Source organism: Pseudoliparis swirei, chromosome 10, assembly GCF_029220125.1.
Source record: "Pseudoliparis swirei isolate HS2019 ecotype Mariana Trench chromosome 10, NWPU_hadal_v1, whole genome shotgun sequence".
NCBI lineage: Eukaryota > Metazoa > Chordata > Actinopteri > Perciformes > Liparidae > Pseudoliparis > Pseudoliparis swirei.
The window spans coordinates 12,255,777-12,280,941 of NC_079397.1; the positions used below are offsets into that span (position 1 = coordinate 12,255,777).

Here is a 25,165-nt window from a genome sequence, read left to right on the forward strand (position 1 = left end):
TTCCTATGCTTTTGATCACCACAGTGATGATACAGTAGGAGGTTGTTTTTCCCTAGAAAGTGTCACATATGCTGCTGTGTTGTGAATAAATCTAAAATGCTGTTATTGTGTTTCCAAAACGCAGGATACGAGACAAATCCTGTTTGAATCCAAGGTTGTACCAGTGGGAAGTATCTGTATACTTGAAGCCTAATTGAAAGGAAGCTGCCTTGCATTTGGAAGTGCTACAAGAGCAGGAAATGAGACGGTTCTTAATGCGCTCACTGACGGATGATAACCTTTTGATTTCGCCCCACTTACATCAGAAATGGCTGCTTGGAATGACAGTCACAAGTCAACAGTCTGTGATGTCTGCGCACGCGTTTGCACTGCTGGGGGTTTCACAGTGGGGATGGAAAAACAGACATGTGAAGAGCTGGAGACGAGAAAACCCTCGAGACACGCACGAAACCCATAGAACAGGAAGTCATGTCCTATCTGTTGTAAGAGGGTTTGGGCAATATACGTTGTTTCCACACATTTGAATATGAATGAAATGGGCCGACTTGCAGTTACAATGACAGACAAAAAGGGAAATACACCCCTGACAGCAAGACAAAGAGAAATCCCTCCACAGGAAGGAGAATAAGAGAAATACAAGTCCTAATAATATGAATAATAATACATCAAATTTCTATAGCGCTTTTCATAATACTCAAAGACGCTTTACAACACATAATTTAAAAATTCCTAAAAGCTATGCATTAAAAATTACAATAAAAACAAACGATAAAAGCAAATAAGAACGTTCAGAGCACACAATCACACATTAAAAGCAGTTTTGAACAGATGAACGGATGATTTTGGGGAGAGTTCCAGAGGGAGGGGGCAGAAATGGAGAAGGCTCTGTCACCCCATGTCCGGTGCATGAGTTCAAACAATGTAATTCCAATCATTTCATAGGCAATAGAGGCATAAAACATCTACAACATTAGAAAGCATTGCTTGTTTTATCTGACTGCAAACCATTCTTGTTGTAATTTGGCTACTTCGAGAAAGAAAAAGGAAACCTTGCCAGAAAATGCGGCTTCTCAACTTTGATTTTATGGGGGGGGATACACAATGTGCCACAGGGAGATTATAGACAAGAAAATCTAGTTATTATGGCTATGATGAAGATTCTCCGAATTAATTCCCGGGAAATGTTGGGAAATGATCTTTTGTTTTTCGCCCTGCGGGAAGGCTCGCGCCGTATGATCAGCTGCCGAGCAGCCGAGTCGATCTGGTTGAAGGACACTTCACAGTGCCGGTGTTACACCCCTACTGGTTTTCAAACCTACTGGTTTCCCTACGCGTGCGTGTGTTGTGTTCTCTTCACATCTGCAGCGGGGCTCTGTCTCGCTCACCAGATTCGTCACACATTCACAAACATATTGCTGGAGATCTTCAAGCCTCCGTTCATATCCATTTCGGCGATTACGATTGTATAAGTGAGCAGTGCATCACAGCCACGTAGGAATAAATACATTTAATAAAAAATAAAAATAAAAAGATCGCCTGACCTGGTTTCGAACTCTGTCACGCAAAATGAAACTGCACTCTAAGCCGCGCAGTCTGTGCGCTGCGCCACCAGATATTAGTTTCAACTCAAGTAATTGATATTCAACCATTACGTCACATCTTTTGTTTCATGGAACAGTTTGGCGGAGGGGATCTGAAACAACTGGTTACCTTGTTCGGATATTTACACTTTGAAACATGTTTAGCGATGCTTGTTCGCAACGCAACAGCCACACAATACCGACAACAACTAATTGACTTTCGTGACGAGTATATAATGACGATGGTACTGTGAACAGAGATTAGAAATATTGCGAACACTGAACAACAGGAAGAATGGAATACTAGTAATGTTCTATCCACAAAACAATGATGAACATATTGCTGGAGCTCTTGAAGCCACATGTCACATCTATTTACGACTGTACAAGTGAGCACTACACATCACACATGAAGAAACACATATTTTTATAAAAAGATCGCATCATGATACAAAAATAATATTGATAAACTGTATTGACATAATTCAAGAGTTTAGAAAATGATGCACAGCTGTCACATCTTGCAATCACAATTCCAATCAAGCAAGTACATAATTAGCAACATCTGTATAAAAGGAAACTGTGTCAGACAAACAAACGGAAGGGAAAAAAGACGAAGCTTCGATGGATCCACTTATGGTGCAAGAATTGCTTCAGTTCAAGCTAACAAATGCATTCCCTTCACATTTCCAAAAAAATGATGTCTGAATATTATTTATAAAAGCATCACAAAACATGTTTGGAAGTATTTGAATATCCGCCCAAGGTAACCAATTGTTTCAGGTTGCCTCGACCAAACTGTATGAGGGGCCGTGAGGGACATTATTCAGAATACCCTCTCACACACACTACTGAAATGCTCTCACACACACTACTGAAAAGCTCTCACACACACACACTACTGAAAAGCTCTCACACACACTAGTGAAATGCTCTCACACACACTACTGAAATGCTCTCACACACACTACTGAAAAACTATACGCTCACACACACTAGTGAAATGCTCTCACACACACTACTGAAATGCTCTCACACACACTAGTGAAATGCTCTCACACACACTACTGAAATGCTCTCACACACACTACTGAAATGCTCTCACACACACTACTGAAATGCTCTCACACACACTAGTGAAATGCTCTCACACACACTACTGAAATGCTCTCACACACACTACTGAAATGCTCTCACACACACTAGTGAAATGCTCTCACACACACTAGTGAAAAACTATATGCTCACACACACAACTGAAAATCTCTCACACATACTAGTGAAAAGCTCTCACACACACACATGATATGAAAAGCTCTCATACACATATAAAAATTTCACTTGAAACGGAAGGCATTTCACTTGAAACGGAAGGCATTTCACTTGAAACGGAAGGTGCAGTGTTGCCAGGTCCATGTTTTCCGCTGCATTGGGCAACTTTTGAAGTGTTGCGGGTTGAATTTTGTGTCCGCTGGTTCGGTAGACCTATTTTGCATGCAGATTACATGAATATCTTTCAATAAAATCCATATTTTAAATGAAATAATTTATTTATACCCAAATCCTACCATAAACTGCTTTTAATGCTGGCATACTAAACATTTGGTGTTACTTTGTAGATATTACAATACATTTGGTAATGATAGCAATGCTGTTGGACTTTAAAAGCAGTGTATATGGTTTGGCACGGGCATATTTTGAGTTCTGATATTGGGCTGGTTTTATTGGCCATTGGGCTGGTTTTGTCACACAGACCTGGCAACCCTGGGAAGGTGTTTCAGTTGAAACGGAAGGTGATCAAGGATGGCAGATCAACCATGTGCTCAACAGCCCTCAAGCAATTTTGCAGAAGCAACGGCGTTGCTAAACAACATATTGGCCTCAGCGGAGACAATCAGAACACTGTCTAATGCCTCAACTGTTCGGCAGCAGCGTCGTTGCAGCAGCTCCAGGTGTGGATACAGTAGACAGCCACCTAGCAGCTCTCTTTCCGTCCCGGCAGCGCAGCGGCGTGCCATTGTCTGCTGCAGGTACAGTCAGGAGCAACTGTGCACCTGCACCGCGCTATCAAGCGCAGCAGCACTTCGGCGCATGGACATCAAAAGGCATGAGGAGAGAAAGGTAATTACACCTAGTCGCGGTTTGAAATTATCTTTCATATTACCCTCGTGTGGTTTGCTAGCTGGCTAGTTCACCCCTCGACACTAGCCTAGCCTACTGTATGAATAAATAAATGAATGAACGAACGATATTAAACTCGAAGGAGTAAATGTGGGAATTAGGTTAAACTGAAACCAGGAATGGCGTATACGTGTATGAAATGTACGATGAACATTGGCTAGCAATTTCGCCAAGCAAATACCAAAATGTTCGGGAAAACGAGAGAAATATATAATGTTAAAGGCAGCTGGAGGGTTAGTTCTAGGGCTGCAACAACGAAACGATAAAAATCGATAATTAAAATAGTTGGCAACGAATTTCATGATCGATTCGTTGTGTCATGGATATTACAGCGCTCAATAAGTCACGGAGTATAAACAAAGTTGAGTTGGCGCAGGCGGAGCGCAGGAGAAACAAGAGCGGAGGGAGGCGTAACGAACGCCATGTGAGAGCCAATCAGCGCTCAGCTGCTCCTCTGTTGATGAATCTAATTGGCTGCTGCTGCTCACGTGGCGCTGGATGCGGAAGTCATTCACGTAGTCGGAGACATTCACGGAGCTAAGTGCGCCCGGGTGATGTTATGAACCCAGACACCAGGGCGCTACATGTCACGGCGTGTGGCATTTCCACAAGAGTATAACGAGAAAACGTGGTTATTTATTCCACGGAGAAAGGCAACGGAGATAAGCCACGGCGCTACTCGCTGTAATGCTGCGTGCAGACAATATTTAACGGAGCGAGCAGCGCGTGAGCTCTGATCGGCGCTCTTTAAATGAAGTATCGATACTAAAATATGCTAAATCACATCGTGTTTAACGACGGGTACTTTGTTAGCATCGCTACACCGTGCAGCGTGACAGCAGCAGATGTAGCGGACTAACATTCAAGCTAACCTAACTTCCCAAACGCTGTCGACATCTGAACGCTGATTGGCCGAGACGCGACACGTCCATCAAAGATGTTTTATTGTGAAGAGCACCACTTCACATTTTGTCCGCGTCTCACTGCAATCTCAACGGCAGCGGGCCAGGTGAGAAAAATAATAAATCGGAACGCGTCTCTGATATTGTTCAGGGGTCCACATGGGGACCACTGCTCAGGAGAGGAAAGCTGTCAGTCTGTTTGTGACGGTTCATCACCATGGTGACCAGTGAACAGGGTTCATCACCATGCTGACCAGTGGGTCTCAGGACCTTTCCATGACTTTAAACCAAATTTCCATGATTAAACATTTTGTGAAAACTCTGTCTATACGTGACAAAGTGAGAAGATGTAGTATTTAAACTAACAATGAGAATTCCAAAGCATACCGTATCTATACCGTGTAAATTAACATTTGAATAAAACAAATTTGCATGACTTTTCCAAATATTTTGGGATTTTATTTTTTCAATTACTTTTCTAGGCCTGCTAATAGCCATTTAAAAATTCCATGACTTTTCCAGGTTTTCCATGACCGTACGGACCCTGTTTTGAATAAAGGGTTGAAAATTAAAGTTTTTATCCGATTAATCGATAAAATAATCAACGATTAATCGATTATCAAAATAATCGTTAGTTGCAGCCCTAGTTAATTCACAGCCAAAGGAGGGTCGATAAGGGGTGACGGTTAGTATTTTGCTCTTGTCAAACTGGACGTGTTTAAGATATCTATTGTTTGTATGTTGTTCTCGACTGTGGTCTCTGTCTTGTATTTATCTATGTTAGCATGACTTAACGTGCAGTGGCTGTTTTCATGTCGTCTTAAGAGTTACATTCTCATTTCAGAGCTAGATCACAGCAGCATGACCATTTCAACAAGGACGTAATATTACTTCCCAATCCATCATGGGGAATAGTGTGCAAACAAAATCCAAAATTATGGTTACACAAACATGGGCACATCCTCAGTGCCTTTGAATTCCAGAAGGCCTGGGACCACCAGACTGTTGTGGAATGCATCAGAGATGGTTTTGGTGTGCACATTCCAGAGGATGTCAGGTAAAGACTTTTTTCTTACTTTGTAAATAATATTATAATAATCTTTATTTATAGAACACTTTAAAGAACAAACACAGGTTTACAAAGTGCAATCATGATTATTACAAACATAATACAATAGCATTTGTTATAAAATGTACATGACTGTCACATACCTCGTAGGAGCAAGAAACCAAGGAGACACACAGACTCACACCATCGTACAACAAACGACATAGCCTAAAAGCATTTTTGTTGTTGTAATATCCCATCTTCTTTGTAGCCTCCAGTTTCTAATGGCTTGTGGCAATAAGCTGGTGTCCCTAAACTCCAGGAGGGCCAGGAGCTGAATGGAATGCTAATCCATAAGATTTTTAAAACCAAAGGCCTGTATGTGAGACCATCAAGGACCATTTTAGTAAGTTTGCTTTCTTTCTTTATTTGTTTTAATACTTTTCACTGAATAGAATTGTATCTTTCGAAAATGAAATGTAAACTGTTTATTACTTGTAGCAGTATACAATATATACAATTAAAGCAAAGGTATGACGCAATCAAACCAGAGAAAAGCACAAACAAAGGTTCCTTGTTTTAATCGGTCAAACGATAACTTGTTTCTAATATGGTTATTTAATTTCAAAGTTGTGATTTTTGCTTTTGATATATATTTTTGGTCTTTCTTTTTCTGTTTAAGACTGACTCAGATGAAGAAAATGAATGTTCCAACATCACTACCAGATCAACATTAAGCAGTTGTGCAACTGCTAAGGACCAGGATGATGACTGTTTGGAAGTTTATGGTTCACAAATCCACACTGGCAGACCTAGCACCACCAGGGTTGCTACAAGAGCAATGAGAAGTAGGGATGACCCCTGTACTAGCAGTCAGGATGGAGATGGAAACCCTGGCCATTTCAAAGGTATTCAGAGGTGTTGGTTGTTTGCAGTCAGATTAATCAGAGTAGCAATCAGAATTTTACCCATAGACCAACTAAATCTATTATTTGTATATAAAACTAAGTAAATTTACAATGCACAAGTGAATTAGGAACCCTAATTAAATTCTTCAAAATTCCATGTTATTTGTACAGATTCTGTGAAGGACTGAAAACGCTTGGGGTTCTGGAGAAAATCCAAAGGCATCCAGACAGCTTTCGTCCCCTGCTCTGTCATGAGCCAAGCACACTGACTGCTGACCAGATGGATGATGTTTTCAGCATTTGGCTGTCTCCAGAAGGGAGCAACAAGAGAGCTGCTGAGGAGATAGTCGTTACCTTCTGGAGAGACTATCTCCAGGATGCAGAGGGTAATTGACAGTTTAGTGTATAAGTAAAGCTATGTGTCTATTTATATTTTAGTGTTATTGTTTTTTGTGTGTGTTTTGTGAAGAAAAAAAAATACTTGTGTAACAAAAACATTATAGCTTAAACTTACTTACTTTCTTGGTTGTAATGTCATCAAGTAGCACCTTTGAGATTGTTAAAAGATGAAAGGTGTTTTGTAAATATATTGCTATAAGAGTTATTCAGTTTTTTCAAGTACAATACTCTTATTTCACAATTTATTTAGTATCAAATGAGTTGCTGTTTCATATACATGCTTATTGGACCAACTACCACTTACAATGTTTTTCTGTTCTTATAGAGGAAGAAGGGCCATCCAAACTCCAAAAAATATTGGCCTTTGCAACTGGAGCATCTGTGCTACCACCGATTGGCTTCTCTCCAACTCCTTCCATCCAGTTCATCCAGAAGGAAGATGACGACTTCTCCTCGACCCCAATGTTCCTGCTCCGTGTCAACTGTCTCAAGTTGCCACTACATGTTTCATATCGGCTCTTTAAGGAGAAGTTCGACTTTGCAATCGGAAACTCGTATGGGTTTGGCAGGGCATAAACATATATGTCTTTGAAAAAGGAATAAAATGGAACTGTTCTTCCCTCACACTGATGATAACAAAATTAAGATCCTGTCAGTCATAATTATGAGATAGTATCTCATAATTATGACTTCTTATCTCGTTTCGACACGATCTCATAATTATGACTTAGCATCTCATAATTATGAGATAGTAAGTCGAAATTATGAGATAGTGTCTCAAAATTATGACTTCACTCATAATTTCGACTTACTATCTCATAATTATGACTTAGCATCTAATAATTATGAGATACTATCTCATAATTATGACTTAGCATCTAATAATTATGAGATAGTGAAGTCATAATGACTTGCAGGATCTTAATTTTTATCACAGTGGCGGAAAACGGGCTTCCATAGATCAAGCCTTAGGTTACGTAAAGTTAAAGTATATTGAGTCATTTCCCTCTGTCTCTTATCCGTCCGTGTCTTATGTGTCTGTCTGTTTCTCCCTCTGCCTGTCTTTTGAAAAATGCGTTCACAAATGTTTGTTCATTTTTGTGTAATAAAACAATGTTAACTTTAACATAACTCTTGTAATTCACTGAGAAAACTGCACAGGTGAAGTAAACAATGTTTTAACAAAACCTTACATAACATGCATGTTTTTCAGAGAAGAAAATGCAGAAGAGAAGAAAACACATCTATTCCATGGTTCCCATCATTTTCAAGTGGATTCACTTGTCGAATACTGTCCATTGTGGTCTCATTAATCGTTACATCAATGTCTGGAATTCTAACATCATTATTGGTTTGAAGTTCAGGTAATGGCCCTTCTTCATCAATGCCATAGTAGTTATCGTCATCAAAATGTCATTTATAACGGGATGGATTCCTACATTGTTTATGACCCTGTATGCCACAGCTGAAGAGGAGTCCTCCCCCCTTGTGTGGACAGGCCGTGGTTATTCCACTGGTTGATAAATTCTGTTACTGCCCTTTCAATTCTTGGGAAATAAACATAATGCAGACAGAATAGATGTACTTCATTCAATGAGTCCAGTATACCCTGCTCCTCCATGAAGTTAAACATATTAATAAAGTGTCTAGATACAACTCTATTCAATTCTGCCCATAGTCTCTCAATCCTTTGGTTGTGTACTGAAACTCCTGTAATAACACTACGACTGTTCAGTCCTCTTCTTTCCAACATAAACTGGGCAACACGTATATTTTCCATACCATGATCACATCTGACCCGTAAGGGCAAACCAAAGTTGTGTACTCCTCCCAAAAATAATGACAAGACACTTAAGGCTCTGTTGTTAGATAAGCACCGTAAGTATATAATGGTCCGACTGAAGCCATCAACACAGCCATGAAAGACCATCCGCCATCTAATCAGCTTGTGGTTGCCCAAAATGCCTGTTGGGAGATATAAAGTACATTAAATAAAAACATATATAGGTAAAGCTTGCAAACTGTTGATTACCTTTATTGATAATACAAAATAGTTACTAGTCAACTTACCATAATTGGTTGGGGGCCTGAACACTATAGACCCTTGGTCAAGGATGGCATGACGGCGTCTAAATGACCGCCCAATGGGATCCACTTGATCGAGGCTCTGTCTGACCCGCCAACGCTGAACCCTTAAGCCACGTGATCTCAGGCTTCCAAGAACGATGCTTCACCTGCATTTGGAGTGTTCTGTAGTATAGTCGTCACAAACTGTCCAGGTCTTGATTTGACAATATTGCATATCTTAATGGCTCAACTCCCAGAGTTTGTCTGTGTCTGTATAGGGTTCTTCGACTGATTCCAAAGCACGATGCAATTCTCTGCCATGTCATACCAATGGATACACAGTGAGCAATCTGTTCGGGGCTATGCTGTATCGGGGCCGACCTGGATGGCCAGTCAAGATTGTTGGGGTATCAAATTGTTGGTCACATCACTGGATCCCTGTCTGGCCTCATGTTCATGAAGAAAGTTGCGAAAGCATCTATACAATGATCCTAGTAGATTACTCACATCACTATCATCATGATTATATCTGGACACAGCAAGAAATGCAGATAGAGTTCGTGTATGATCTTCAAGCTCTCTATAAAGCCTCCTGACCGTAATTGTTGGACTCCTCACGTTGCAATGACTCAATGCATTGCAGAGCACTAGTAAAAACGTACGATATCGCTCTTGATGCCTCTTACCTCAAAAATAAAGTTTGGACGTGAAAACAAAGAGGATCAGGTGAACATGCATTGTGTAAAGCACATACACGGATGGTAGTCCTCTACCGGATCCTAGACATATATATATATAACCCAGCGGACACAAAATTCAACCCGGCAACACTTCAAAAGTTGTCCGCGACCTGGCAACACTGCACCTTCCGTTTCAAGTGAAATGCCTTGAAATGCCTTCTTCAAGTGAAATGCCTTCCGTTTCAAGTGAAATTTTATATGTGTGTATGAGAGCTTTTCATATCATGTGTGTGTGAGAGCTTTTCACTAGTATGTGTGAGAGATTTTCAGTTGTGTGTGTGAGCATATAGTTTTTCACTAGTGTGTGTGAGAGCATTTCACTAGTGTGTGTGAGAGCATTTCAGTAGTGTGTGTGAGAGCATTTCAGTAGTGTGTGTGAGAGCATTTCAGTAGTGTGTGAGAGCATTTCAGTAGTGTGTGTGAGAGCATTTCACTAGTGTGTGTGAGCGTATAGTTTTTCAGTAGTGTGTGTGAGAGCATATCAGTAGTGTGTGTGAGAGCATTTCACTAGTGTGTGTGAGAGCTTTTCAGTAGTGTGTGTGTGTGAGAGCTTTTCAGTAGTGTGTGTGAGAGCATTTCAGTAGTGTGTGTGAGAGGGTATTCTGAATAATGTCCCTCACGGCCCCTCATAAAACTGTTCCCATGACGCATACGAGTTGTGACGTAATGGATGAATATCAAAATTACTTGACTTGCAGTTAATATCTAGTGGCGTAGTGCACAGACTGCGCGGCTTAGAGTGCAGTTTCATTTTGCGTGACAGAGATCGAAACCAGGTCGGGCGATCTTTTTATTTTTATTTTTTATTAAATGTATTTATTCCTACGTGGCTGTGATGCACTGCTCACTTATACAATCGTAATCGCCGAAATGGATATGAACGGAGGCTTGAAGATCTCCAGCAATATGTTTGTGAATGTGTGACGAATCTGGTGAGCGAGACAGAGCCCCGCTGCAGATGTGAAGAGAACACAACACACGCACGCGTAGGGAAACCAGTAGGGGTGTAACACCGGTGCTTCACGAGGAGGGGCTCGAATGCGGGCTAACCAGTTGAAGGGCAGTACACCGGCCTGTTACTTTTAGCAGATATTATTGAACAGGAACGTGTGGGAAGCACTGGTCTCTGCTGTTGCTGCCAGACTGTAAAAATAACCCCTGTTTGAAGCATGCCACTCTGGTGCTAAAAGTTGATACACTTTGACATGAAGCGGCTCCCTCTGAAGCGAAGATCTAAAAGCTAAAAAACAAGCCAGTGCTGTGAAGAGCGATTCCAATAGGAAACACAGTCGAATCTACCGCACACAGATATACTGTGTGATGTACAAGGGATTGACTTAAGCGAGCTACTTAACACCAGTCCCGCCAGCAGCCATTTAATCCATGTTTCATGTCGCCAAGAAGTCTTCCTCCACGCGGAACTAATTGGTTGTTTTTGCCTGTTGTGCAGGAGCCCATGTCTGTGAAAAACTGTGAAGGACGCTCATTACAAGTTGTTCAGACACTCGCAGGCGTGGACAGAGATGCCATCACGGGTGCAGACGAGCACATAAACACAGGCAGGAATCCGTGGATTAAGAGTCCCAATAAGAGCACCGAGCGAAATCTCCTTGAACCTGTTGCCATAGTTTATCGCACACGTACCCCAAGCCGCGACGACTGCTCCCATCTCGCGCAGCACCCCCTTCCGTGCTCTCTCTTTGTCTGATTTGCATTTTGGTTAACACTCTAATTGCCTCTCATTAAATACCGTGTCACTTTGATTAATTGGTGCGATGCAGAAATGTAAAACAGCGGAGCGTCACAATGCATAGGGAACGGTTTCTGATTGGGGAAGGAGAAACAATTGGGGCTTAAAATGTGAAATCTCCCGAAGTCTTCATGCTCTTTTAAGTTGAGTCTGGGCTTTTATGAAATGAAACTGTTAAACTTTGAGGAAAATGTAAGTTCAGAGAGTAAAATCTTTCATTTGGACTCCGATTGAAGTTTCTGCAATGAGGTACTGATGAACTATCCGAACCTTACTCAATTTGTCTCTCCTCAAATGGATCACATCACCGCATCGCTGCAGTCTTTTATCCCGCAGAGTCATCATACTCAGCTGTAAATTGGCTATAATTGTAGTTGATATGTTTTTTAGCCACTCTCAGGCAAATTTTACAGACGACTATGTATAGGATTCTCAATGTTCTTATGAAATTGCAGGCGCTGTAATTGGAGCGTAAGTGAGAGGTAGTGTCGCGCTTCTTTTTTTTTTTTTACTTTCTAACTTCTAAGCTCAATATGAAGGTCATAAGAAAACTAAACTTCACTGATGTCGACAAAAAAGGTAGCACATCTTACAAAAACTTAACAAACAAAAGATCTGTAACTTAAAGAGAAGTATGTATGACCTGTGAGAGAAAGGTACTAATGGGGAAACTAACCAAACTAGCTGCCTTGAAGTCTATAATTGGGCATTTGCAAATAGTTTACAGCTATTACTATTGATCTTTACCTGATCACGCTTAAAATATTTTGGAAAGACAAGCGGTTGGGGGGGGGGGGGGGGAAGGGTTAAGGTCAACCCTGTCATTCTGTGTTACGTGCTCGTCCTGGGTGACTGTCACACTTGCAACAATAGCGTTGTGTTATTCTCATCGAGGCGAGAATCGGGCGCGCTGCAGTTGACCGAGCGTGGCCCACCGGTTGCACCGCCTGCCACTCAAATTCATGAAACCATCGTCTTCTTTGCCTCCGCTGCACAGAGGTGATATTGCATGTCAGAGACTTTTATTATTGAAATGAGACATTTACGACAGTGAGCCCTCGGCACATGAGAGCGCCCCCCCCGCCCACCCCACCTCAATGCAGCCAAAGGAATGAAAGAAATGAGATTTTTACAGATTATTGGAGCACGCCACCTGCGCTTTGTCACTCGTCACATTATGCCAATTTCAATGTAAAAACAATCTCGCTCGCATTGAGCGGAAGTTCACGAAAACCATGATCTGCGGGATTTCTGGAAGAATGCCTGCTGCTGTGTCTGTGTTTCCTCAGAGGCAGACGAGGTCGGTGTTGAATAGGCGGGGGGGGGTATTGTTTTGTAGGCCATTGTAAGCCTATTCAGTCTGAGATACTGCCATTATTCAGTCAAACATGGCTAATGCAAACAGCCGCATTGTGGAGCTGTTCCAAGTCTGTGGGGAGCGTGTGTGGGTTTGTGTGTGTGTGTTTGTGTGTGTCTCCATTTGCTCACAATGATACCGTATCTGTCAGATTTAGCTGTGAGGTTGAGTGGTTTCCATCACGCTCTTATCTCTGCACAGAAAACACACACACACTGTTATCTCTGGGCTTTCCTTATTGCTACTTTTTGTATTCAAAAGTGAAAACATTTAGCCGTCTTAGTGCCCCACTGATCCAACGGTGTGACACGTTTAAAGGTTGACGACATGAGTCCTCTCTTGAGCATATTGAAAGCCTCAGGCCCGGCACTGATTGGCTCTCACTCTGCTCCTTTCAATCCCGTCTCAACACATGTAGCAACCATTTCCACAGCACGGCCCGCGAGTAAACCCGAATAGTCAATGATGTGTGTAATTGGTGCATCACAGGCAGCAAAATGTGACATTAATGGTTGGCAGCCCAGACTCGCCGTTTGTGTGTGTGTGTGTGACCTTAAAGTCTTTGTAGAGCCATGTCAAGAAGTGGATATCAAAGAAAAGGCACATGACTTTTCATTAGAGGAGAGAGGAGACACTGCTCTGAATTAAGGTTGTCATGGACAATAAACATGAGGTATACAATTGCAGTAACTGTATAAATCTATATCTAAAAACTCCCAAGACCAAATTTGCTAAAGCAGGAACACGACATGTAGATACAGCTGGCATGGTGAGCTAGCCACAGCTAGAGGGGAGTGTATTGCCGACCCTTTTCCATTATCATTGTTGATGAATCTAACATGTTAGTATTTCAGTTTGTTATACCACGTACATTATGAGGTTGCTAAATCCAAAACATGATCAAGATTAAAAAAACAGCAGCAACAACAACACAGGTTAATCCAGCTCAACAGTAGTTTAGTTGAGCAGGCTAATGTAAACACTAAGAGCCTTAAAGCTGCTCAGATAGATTGATTTATTCTTTCTTCTGCACCCTTAAATCAGAATGTAGTTTATTGCCAAGTGGGCTGTTAGCCTTCAAGGAATTTCATTAGTTTTTTGGTGCATACGAAGCATAATCATATAAGACAACATAAAAACAAAAACATAAATATATCACTAAAAATAACAAGAAATACCATTTCAAAAAAGTCTGCTACAATATATGTTTTAAAATGAAAGTAGTAGCTTTGTGGAAACATGTGCAACGTATTGTTGAGAAAATGTGCAAAACGTCATAGTATGAAAGAATAGAATATATCCAATTTAATGTGATTATAGTAAACATTATTTGGAGATTTTAAAGCTCAGAGCAGACATTTTTTTAATGTTTGCTATGTATAACCTCAGAAAAGGAAAAGTATGCCAATGATGTGCTTGCCTTTTTACAGCAAACATCTGACACAGAATCATAAGAATCCAAGTCAGTTAATTTAAAACACTTTTTAAAAAAATCATCTGTTCAGATAATTACAAGTACAGTAGTTTTATGAATGAGCACAAATCAAGCAGCTTAATGCTCTCACTCTATGACTTGTCATTTGTCCACACACTGAGCAATTAAAGGGTTTCTCCCTTTATGTTTTGACCCATGTATTTATTTTGTCCACTTTTGCTGAATATTTTCTCACGGACTGAGCAGCCAAATGGTTTTATTTCTCTCATTTGTGTGAATATATGTAGCAATGCATCATAGACGATATCTAATCTAAGCATTTTAAGACTTAAAACCATCAGACGGTCTGACGCTTCACTGGGTCAGAACTTTACAGTTTCTATCGTCACTGCCTCTAAGACCAGTGTAGATAACAAGACAAACACCACGCAATGAGGGTCTCGAGGAGTAATAACAAAAAGGGAGCCGATAACAAGCAAATTACATTTTCAGTAAAGGCTGTAGATTGATGATGACCTACTGCGTTCACTGAACACACACACACACACACACACACACATACACAAGCTATGGTATATTCTGCAGTCCCAAACTCTTGCACACCACTTTGAACCTTGACATTTAAAGGAAGAGTGTTTGGAGAGACAAGAGGCTTTGGTTTAAGGCTACTGGGAACCATTGTTATTGGCAATGGTAACCTTTAACTTGAGAGGTATATGAAGGCTGCGCTAGATGGTTGGTTCATTACAGCCGTCCCTATGGACTACCGTGATCTCTACTATTTTGAGTGTTCTCGCGGAACTTTCCTGGGCGATATCAGATGATGCATCGAGTTGATATGGTCTCTCTGTCAGCTTGGTCACGGGGAGCACAGTGGAGATATGAGAACGGGTGCTTGTAATCAAAATGGAATTACTGTTGTGATATAGATGGAATCCGCACACCTACACGCGTCAGTACGGATCTCGTGCATCTTACACACACGGATGGATGGAGAAGGAAATGCCGTACGAATACAATCCCTTCAGGAAAGTAATTACAAGGGTAAACAAGAATATTCAAACGGGAAACCACAGAGAAAAATATTATTCACGGAACGTGAGAATATTTTGACGAAACGTATGGAATATACTTTATTACGGACCTCTATGTCACTGAAGGTTAATTGCAGAATATGTGTGATTAAAAAGGGAAAGTAGACACAACTAAGAAATATAGATTCATTACATTACGATTGAAAGCACGCTAAATGTGACGCGTCAAAAAAATGAATATGTGAAGGATGTTGATTGTGAACCACTTTACCTAATCCACATCTCAATTGTCTCAGAGCATTAAAACCCTTCCCAAACTCATCTGCTCCTCTTTATCTCCTCATTTGTGGTTTAATCATCGTTAATGCTTTATAAAGTCTATATTATCCACAAAATGTGCGTTGTGCACCAATAAGTACACACGCACATAAAACCTGCTCGTTCTAACCCATTATGCCCGGTCGTTGTCACAGCTGCTGGCTATTAATCAGCCCCCAGTTAGCTCACCAACAGGCAGATTGAATAGAGGAACAACAGCGGGTAAACACACGGGCAGGTGTACCCGCACCATCACTTCCTGCTTCTCTAGCACTCCCTCTGATAGTAGATTAATGTGTCCATCTGGATCTCATTACAACTCTACAATGTTGTGGAACTTTCTCGATATTTCTTCTGAGGTGCACATAGATTGAAATGGGACGATGAAATGCTGTGGAGGAGAACTTTTAAGAAAAATATAAACAATAAGGCCACGGGTTAGATGCAGTCATAAGTCAACTGCCAAATGCAGATGTCTGTAGGATGTGGACTGATTGGTTTCTCCAGGAACCAATCAGTCCATAAGTCCATAAGTCGTATAATGCCAACAACATGACAACCAATTTGCTGCTACTAAGCCCTCCACCAGACTAAAATATAAAGTACAAGAGACATTTCAGAATGTAACTCTATACATATTTCTAATTTGTTCTCCAAATAATGATGCTGACATTAAGCAGATGCGTCCACATTTTAAGCCCTTGACAAACTCTGATCCTCTCAGACATCCGAAATCAATGCAAACAATCAATTTCAGGCTGAAAATGAACTTCACAGCCTCGGCAAACAGAGGTTAAACCAATTGGGTTACAATTAAACAGGTGTGTGTGTGTGTGTTCACATTGACAGCTGTCAGTATGACATCTCTTCTGCACTGATTCCCTTGTGGCACAACCTTTCCTGATCTTCCAAATTAAGTAGGTTCTGCTTGCTAAAACTGACTAAACCCCGATGGATCATTGTCTCGCTTCTCTTTCTCACTTTGCTGGTCATTTGTTTAAATCTTTATTATTTATTATAAATAAGCGTTGTGGGCTTAATGGTGGGAATGCAATGTAAATAATGCATTTGAGTTATATCGATTCGAAGAAGAATACTGGAACAAAACCAGATCAAATGAGCTCATTAAAGAGTGTTTCACAATCAACACATGCTGTAATCTACAGTGTGTGTAAGTGTGGCAGCAGCCAGAAGGAAAGAGAAGCACATTTGTTAGGAGCAGCCAAAAGGTCTGGAGCTGCTGGGAAAGAGTAGGTAAAAACAAGGGAGATTCATTTCAGTATATTTCCATCAAGAATAACTGCAAAAGTGCCCTTTTATAAAAGCACTTAACTTGTAGTTGCTTTGCTGGAGACATGTGTAAAAGTACTGCGAGGCTCCCAGGTGTGACTAAATGGGTAGTTGGTGAAAAGAGCATGCACGTCCGTCAGATTGTCCTCTGATGAATGAGAGTTTGAAAATATCAAAGTCACTGTGATCTATAAAGTGTACACGGTTCACTCAGACGGTACACATTGTACATATTGCCACTGAGAAAGGCGTTCAGAAGGGCACAGAACAGATTAGGGTTTTCATCTTTTTCACCACAACGTTCAACATGAAAGTGATGATTTTGGTCCCCTCATCCCCTCCCAGGTGAACGGGCGCAACTTCTCCAAGGTCGACCATGAGGAGGCAGTGGTGGAGGCCATCAGGCGAGACCCCATCGTCGTCCAGGTTCTCCGACGAGCCCCCGCCAGCCATGGCGGCGCGCCACAGGACGTGTTTCTGGCGGATGTCTGCACACAGACGGACATCACCTTCGAGCACATCATGGCGCTGGCTAAGCTTCGGCCGGCTACTCCTCCCGTCCCGGACATCTGTCCCTTCCTATTGTCTGACAGGTGAGCGCAAACACTTTGCAGTCAAGTTTTACGGCCAATGCGAGACGGAAAGGTGCGTGACCGGTACTGGTACACACACTGAGATGACATGAACAGGTTGAGAAGGATTACCCCGTATTTTATTAGCTGGAACCAGGAGAAGAAGGAAAAAATGGCCCCAATAATTCTACTGTTGTCCTCTTTCATTTCATGGTCGTAATTAAGCAGTTGTATCGTGGTGTGGAAACCCCTAGCATAGATAAGTACTTTTCCCCCGTGATATCATTATGCAGAGCCAAACCCGCATGTAATAATTGCTTTTGTGTGCGACATCCATTTTCTTTAATGGGAGATTTTGCTGCACGATTAAAAGCCAATGGGGTGATGGAGCAGGCATTCTGGCGCTATGTGCATTCTGTGGCTATTAATAGGGCTTTGTTGGCCACTAGATGAATTCAATTTGTCCTATAAAACTACCAATTTGCCATTCTGGGTCAATGATTATGGAGGGGCCATTATCACGGTGGCAATTTGCAGAGGTCGTGGCATTTATGGGTCGATCGGTTGATGTTTACGTTGCTTTTCGGAGTTTTGTTGCAAAATAAGAGAACTACTTCAATGTAAGGGGTGTGCTTTATTGCACGATAACAATCAGGATATGTTTCGTGCATTTTTTTTGTTGGTTTAATTTTTCTCGAAGAAGCCATTTAAAACATGCTCCTAATTTAACCGGCGTGATAACGTCATTCTCACAATACATGAGCAGCTTATTCCAAATTAGCGATGACACTAAATTCATATACATACATGAACATATATGATGCTAAATTAATACAAACAAGAACATACATTAATGATCTTTAAGATAACTATCTCTTCTTCTTTGTTCTCTCTAGTTGTCATTCCATCCAAACCATGGAGCATGAGTTTCATGAATGTCCAGAGTACCTGTCCAATATCCCAGCAGAAGTGGAGAGGACTGAAGAGTATGAGTATGAGGTAAGAGCATTAAAAAAATCATTAAAAAATGAATTATCGAAAAAATAATGAGAGTTTTTCAACCACGTTTGTGTTCAATTCATTATCCTTCCCATGGTGCTTATATTTGACCATCTTTTGATGGGTGCAGAAAAATATGTCTTCATCATACTGGTCGGTCATTAATGACACGCAGGCAATTCAGTTTTCAAATGAAGAGAAAAATGATGATAATGATGGATCAGACCCATATGAAGCCGCGGGATGTGCACAGCACAACATTTGTGCAATCTCTCACTTTGTGGCTTCAGGTTTCCGAGCCGTTCCAACAAGATTGAATGCAGTTGGACAAGAGGCCACTGTCATGTCAGAAATAAACAATCTCTGGAGATAATCCAGGGATCGCCCTGACGTATGATGCTCACAAGTCCCACAACAATACAAGAACAAATTGTGCACCACAACAATTCAAGAGCGATTGTCTCCCACAAAAGTAGGCCTACAAGGAAATTGCCCATCCCTTGTGAAAGCAGCATCCACGCAAGATTGTTCTGCGAAGCATAGCAAAGACCCTGGGTTGAAGACGGAAGGCCATTCCTCATCTAATCGTACCAAAATAAATCCCTCCCTGTTGAATCACCAGTGTGTTTCAGTCACGGGCTGTTAGTTCCCCTCTCGTCTCGCACTGTCCTTCAGAAATATGTGTGTCCTCTTTTTAGACAAACACTCGCTGAACTGGAATTGTGGCTGTTTTGTGGTAGGATGAGCAACGTTACAGAATGTTAATCCACCTTGCACTGATTAATCAACCAGAATATGTTCAGTTGAGGCTGGTGAATCATCAACTGTGTTTATTTAACCCTCCTGTTACCTTTACATTTACTAACATATTTTACCCTCGGGGTCAATTTGACCCCAGCAATTAAAACCTCCAGAAAATTATTAGAATTAATATTGTTTCCCAAGTTTAAGTGTGAGGTACTTTATGTTTGTTTGTTGACTACCTAAATAGCCCTTTAAATATATAAGAAAGTTGATATTTCTTATATGTTTGACAGTGAAAAACAGCCTCTGGTCAAATTGACCCCAAGGAACACCGACATTAAACATTGAATGGGGTCAAATTGACCCTAAAGGTAACAGGAGGGTTAAAAAAAAGTATCTTGTCTGGTTTGATGTAGACCGTATTCAAAATACAGAGTATCCCTCATACAAATAGAACTCAGTTCTAAATAAGGGGGCTTATTGTTAAATATGTTTGCAGAGATTGCATTTACTGTATTAGTAGGCTACATGTCACTACCAAGTGTTAAAAACATACATGTTTATATTGCCCTTAATTGCACGGTGAGACATCTTTTCAGGGTTAATTAGTACTCCTTACAGTCACGCTAGCGGTTCTTTGCGGCCGTCTTTCGGCACAGCGCTTCTTTGAGCTCATGTCGTCATGCTAACATGCTCGCGAAGACATCGCTAACATGCCGATGTTTAGCAGGCGGCGTGAAACCTGTTCTCACGTCTTACTTTAGCATGTACGCTATTTTGTCCCTGCCCTGTGGTGTCTCCACTGTAACAAATGAACCATGCCACTCAGAGACGACCTCGAGGTCACGCTAGGTGACAGTGATGTGTGGCGTTTGCGGCTGTCAACGGCCCTCCCTGGTTTAATAGGCACTTCCTGGTTCAGTGAACTGCATTGTGGGTCATTAGGATTCCTCTGCTGCCAGCTGTGGCCTTACCTTATCGCATCATCTGGATGAAAGAGTCTCCGGCGTGTGTCAGGGTGGGGTGGGGTGGGGCTTTGGAGGGCTTGTGTGCGGTAAGAGCAGTAGTATCAGATCAAGGTCAGCTTTACAACCCGCATACACAAACGCACATGACCCCAGAGCACCTGCCAGACGTACAGACGCCAAATCAGCCGTCCTCACTTACCTCTGTCCATCCATGTGTGTCTAACTGAAACACGAATGGCTTTCCTCTCGGATGGTACGGGATAAGGCTGCCATTCCCAGGAACATTACTTCTGACAGGTTGGGCTTCTCTTCCGACTGATTGTCCACATGGGCACTCCTGCTGTCATAATACGACTCCTGCTACTTTTGTATAATATTGCCAGGAAGCAGTCAGTCGAAATTTAGTTTCAGAGCCAACATTTCTTTATTCTTTCTTTTTTCTTTGATCGTTAGCAAGCCATTTAAAAAAAACACGATGACTGAATATATTGAATTTGATATGTGAGTTAATTGTGTAGCAGTTTGCAACACCTTTTTTAGATATTTAGATCCACTTCCAGTAATGCGAGATTTGAATGAATGCTCTGTGTGTTCTCAGTTTAAACAGTGATTAATGAAGCGCCAGCAGTCTTCCAGAAAGCAGATTTTCAACATTGATAAACATTAAAGGCTGTGTTGATGCTCAAAACCCTCCTAAATATTGGTATGCACCGTGTGGTATGAACCAATCTCCAAAAATCCCTCCGTTATCATGATGCAACGAGACACTATCTGTATCACTGCCTGATAAATCCCACACCCCCATGTTCGTAACGCAGGTTTACGTTTGAATCAATATTCTTTAACACAAGATAAGCCTTTTTACACTTTAAAGAGCTGCCTCCACTAAATGGTTTGTGTTGAGGTTGTCAATGTACGACCAAATAGAAAAGTACCACTGAACTAGAGGGGGAAACATCCAATATAAGCTAAAAACAGCACCGTATCAATGGGTAACCTCTTATTTGTGAGTTTTTCCTGGCTGACTGAATCACTTTTTAAAGGCTGCCATGATGAAATACCGGCAGCTGAAAGGATATCATCATCAGCAAAGTGGAAACAATGAGCCAATGAACATGAGGCAGTGCAAACAGATGTTCAATGTGGCTCTGAAAGACAGCGCGTCACCTCTCACCCGTCTACATTTCTAATATTAATTAGTAACATGTGTTAAATGGGATCCCTCCTAACGCATATTATAAAGTCAGAAGACATGTAATTTTAATGTAAACCACAACCGCTGTTCCATAATTTAGACGGATTAGGATCCAATCATCACAAATAGAGTTTATCTCCAGTTTCAGCACCCGCGGCTCCACACATCTTCACTCGTGGGCTTCACAGCACGATAATAGACTCCAATAATCCAGCGTAGCTCCCAATGTGCACTGACATAATGCCGTTAGTGCCGTCTGATCTAAATGTATGCAGCGGATATTTCACTGTCAGAGTCCGGGCAACTCCGCCAGTGTACTAAACTGGTGAGGAGTGTGGGAAGTCGGGACTAGCTCATGGTGTAACAATATTAGAAACTCCTCACACACCCCAACCTTTGAAGGTCAAGGCTGTCTGCACAGGGAGTTAAATGCCATAGAAATTAATTACTTCCCCTGCCAATCTCTGCTATTAAGGCTTCTTCCCATGACAGAACAAAAAGAGGGGTAATTTTTGCCCCCCCACCCCTTCATTTTACCCCACTCCCCTCCTTTCACAACTTCACGGTGCTGAAATGAATTTGGCAGCATGGGGTTAATAAAGATTACTCCTTGAGTTATCTTTATGCGATTACCTATTACCTTATACACGGCAGAGATCAAAAGGAGCCAGGAGCGAGTCGAGCTAAATTTAGAGACGCGTCCTGTGGGACGGGACCAGGCGGTGGAATAGCATTACGACAGCCATCGAAGACCTGCCCCCGTGTATCGACACACGCTGGGGCTTTGTTTACGTGTGAGCTGTGTCGTCCTCTATTGTGTAAGTGTGTGTGTGTGTGTGTGTGTGTGTGTGTAGGTGTGTGTGTGTGTGTGTGTGTGTACATGAGTTGTGCTCCACAATCAACTTGGTACCTTTTTCCCTACAGCTATAACTGTTCCTGACTGATACACATAGCTGAAATGATAGCGATGTGCGTGACGGCTTCGTCCCGCTTTGGTTGTGCTGCACTTCCTCACATTTTTGTATTTCAGCAATGACAGAAATTAGAATGTGGAAAAGGCAAAAAGTGTTGTATTCAGTTCCCCTTCGCTCGAAAGAGTGTTAGCTTCCGCCAACTGGTTTTATCCTTTCGGTTCACTCTCGATGCTCTCGTTAGTCGATTCAACCTCATTATCAGTCACAGCAGGCAGCTGTTTTCATGGTGAGCTCTAATAAAGCTCCTGTCCTCTGCTCGGGTTCAAACAACTGACAGAGTTAACATTAAGCAGCAACGCATACAGACGCTGTCTGTAGGAGCTGGTCGAGAGCAAACGAGAGCTAAAAGGAGAGCCTACTGCTTGAAATCTCGGCAATTCCAGAACATAATATTTCAACAATCCCAACCCTAAAAAAATGCTACATTTTAACTTCAAGTGTTCTAATTATGAAAACAATGCCCCCCCCCCCCCACCCCCACCCCAGGTAAACACTATTAGCTTTGAGACGCTGGCTCAGCTGTCGCCACGTTGAGAGCCGTGTGGAGGCATCTAATATGCTCTTAATTGCATATTAAGCACCAATAAGTGCTTTGTGTGTGTGCGTGTGTGTGTGTGTGTGTGTGTGTGTGTGTAAAAGAGAGAGAAAGGTAGGCTTTTGAGGTTGCCTGGATATTATCAGTATAGAACAAATTAACGTGGATTATCTTTGCTGGAAGCAGTCTCACTACTTATTATGATTACAGAACAACAGCCCCCCCCCCCAAGGGGATTAGTGGTCGTGATGTCGGGCATAAACATCCTGCAGTTGGACCTCATCTCCCCTGGGCGGTATCTTTTCAGCTGCACTGTGAAACCAATGAGTAAATTCTGCGTTTGAAACAATATGGGTTTTGGAATCCATGAGATCCACTGGGGGGGGAAAAACCGACTTATAACAGGTTCACCATGGGAAAGCATTTGTAGTTTAAAACAATATGTGTTTGTTTGTGTGTGAAACAGGAAGTGGAGCTGTGCAGGCGGAACAGCCTGGAGAAGCTCGGCCTGACACTGTGCTACAGGACCGACGACGAGGAGGACAGCGGCATCTATGTCAGCCAGGTAGGGACAGATGTTCCCGTTATTTGGTCCCACGCTAACACCGACAGGTAAACATAGTGGTCTCACATTTAGCTGTTTTCTTTTTTTAGGATTTATTAGTAATTGCTTTTTCTGGTCACGCAATTACCTTCTTCCCCGACAAGGTCTGACAGAGCTACACGTTCCCATGATCAGTTTCCTTTGGAGCGGGAAGTTATTAAAAGATGGCGTGAAATCCCATTTCAATTCCCATCTTTATATCCTGAAGCACCGAGCGAGTAGAACTGAATGAGGGAGGAAGGACAGCTAGTCAAATATCAACTCTAAATGAGCGATGCATGGCAAAAGAGGAAGTCGGCTTTGAAATGGGATTCCCGTTCATTCTCATTCCTCCTCACTCCTCCTGCTCTGATGTGTTTTAATTGAATGTTTTAATTAACTCTGAGCGACACCCTTCTCTTTTCCCCACACAGTATGTTAAATGACTCATTTACCATACAGCCTCTGAATACCAAAAAAGATAAACAAAGAGGGGGTATTGCATAGATTCTTATTAAAATTATAATGATTTTTTCCGCATAGAAAATTAAAAAGTTCACATTGCTCCTTGCAAAACAAAGCTGAATGAACGATGAAGTTATGAGGGTTATAAAACGTTTAATCTGACTGCAGGTGCAGTTTTTAATCCCAGTATTAACAAAACAAGGCAAACATGAGCTGCTATGGGGATGCTGCCATAAGGATCTCAATGACAGAATTACAGTTTATTTAGTTTCTTTAAATCTTTTTAGAATTACATATCAATGAATCTGTTAACTATTTCTCTGCTCTACTTGAACAAGACAAGTTAAATAATAAATGATGAGAGTATGTTAATAAGAAAACTGCTAACCCTCAACGGATTGTAAAGACAGTCTCCCACCGACCGAACGCATCTATTTTGAAACGTCTGATAAAAAAATAATAAAAGTGCAAATTTCCCCCATTAAAATGTATGAATGCGTAGCATCGGTGCAACTTTAGGAAGTGCGTGATTCTTTTCTCGGTTTCCACTCGGGATTTGTTTCCCCACATGGAGCTACCGCTCTTGATCTTCAATGCAAGAACAACAACGTTTATGGAATTTGAGGGGCTTGTATTGTTGTTGCATACCCACGGGGATGCATTCAATTAAAATAAAATAATTTCTGTGCAATAAATATTTTATTGTTTTTATTTACTCACACGGTCTCTTGTACGATAAGGACTTCCATGCTGCATCAGTCGGTGTCGGCCGCCAGCCACTAAGCAAATGTCAGCGTAGAGACGCTGTGAAAACAAGCCTGTGGTATAAGAAGTATACGAGGTTGTCGGCGAGAAAATAAGCTCCTCTTCATGAAGAAAATATGCGAGATGAGAGAGCAGTGGTTAGAGAGCAGTGCATCAGTGGGTTTTTCACAAGAAAGGACAAAATGTTGTCTGTCTGTCAGCATTGATTCTCATGTTCTTTTGTGCAGGTGGAGCCAAATAGCAACGCAGCAAGAGATGGACGCATCAAGGAGGGAGATCGTATCCTACAGGTGCTTATTGTCATCAGTGACCACAGTGCATTCACACAGGTTATATCATGAACTAATGACAGGTGC

At 41.6% G+C, this 25,165-nt stretch overlaps 2 protein-coding genes across 2 annotated transcripts in view; one reads left to right on the forward strand and one right to left on the reverse strand.

Annotated features, from left to right (window-relative positions):
- gxylt1b (glucoside xylosyltransferase 1b) overlaps nt 1-25,165 on the reverse strand; it is a 108,359-nt gene that overhangs the window by 37,462 nt on the left and 45,732 nt on the right. The window lies entirely within an intron of this gene.
- pdzrn4 (PDZ domain containing ring finger 4) overlaps nt 1-25,165 on the forward strand; it is a 43,074-nt gene that overhangs the window by 11,451 nt on the left and 6,458 nt on the right. Inside the window, exons 2-5 of the mRNA XM_056425106.1 lie at nt 17,355-17,602; nt 18,478-18,580; nt 23,463-23,561; nt 25,037-25,099. Coding sequence (XP_056281081.1) covers nt 17,355-17,602; nt 18,478-18,580; nt 23,463-23,561; nt 25,037-25,099 — 513 coding nt within the window. The remainder of the gene's footprint in view (nt 1-17,354; nt 17,603-18,477; nt 18,581-23,462; nt 23,562-25,036; nt 25,100-25,165) is intronic.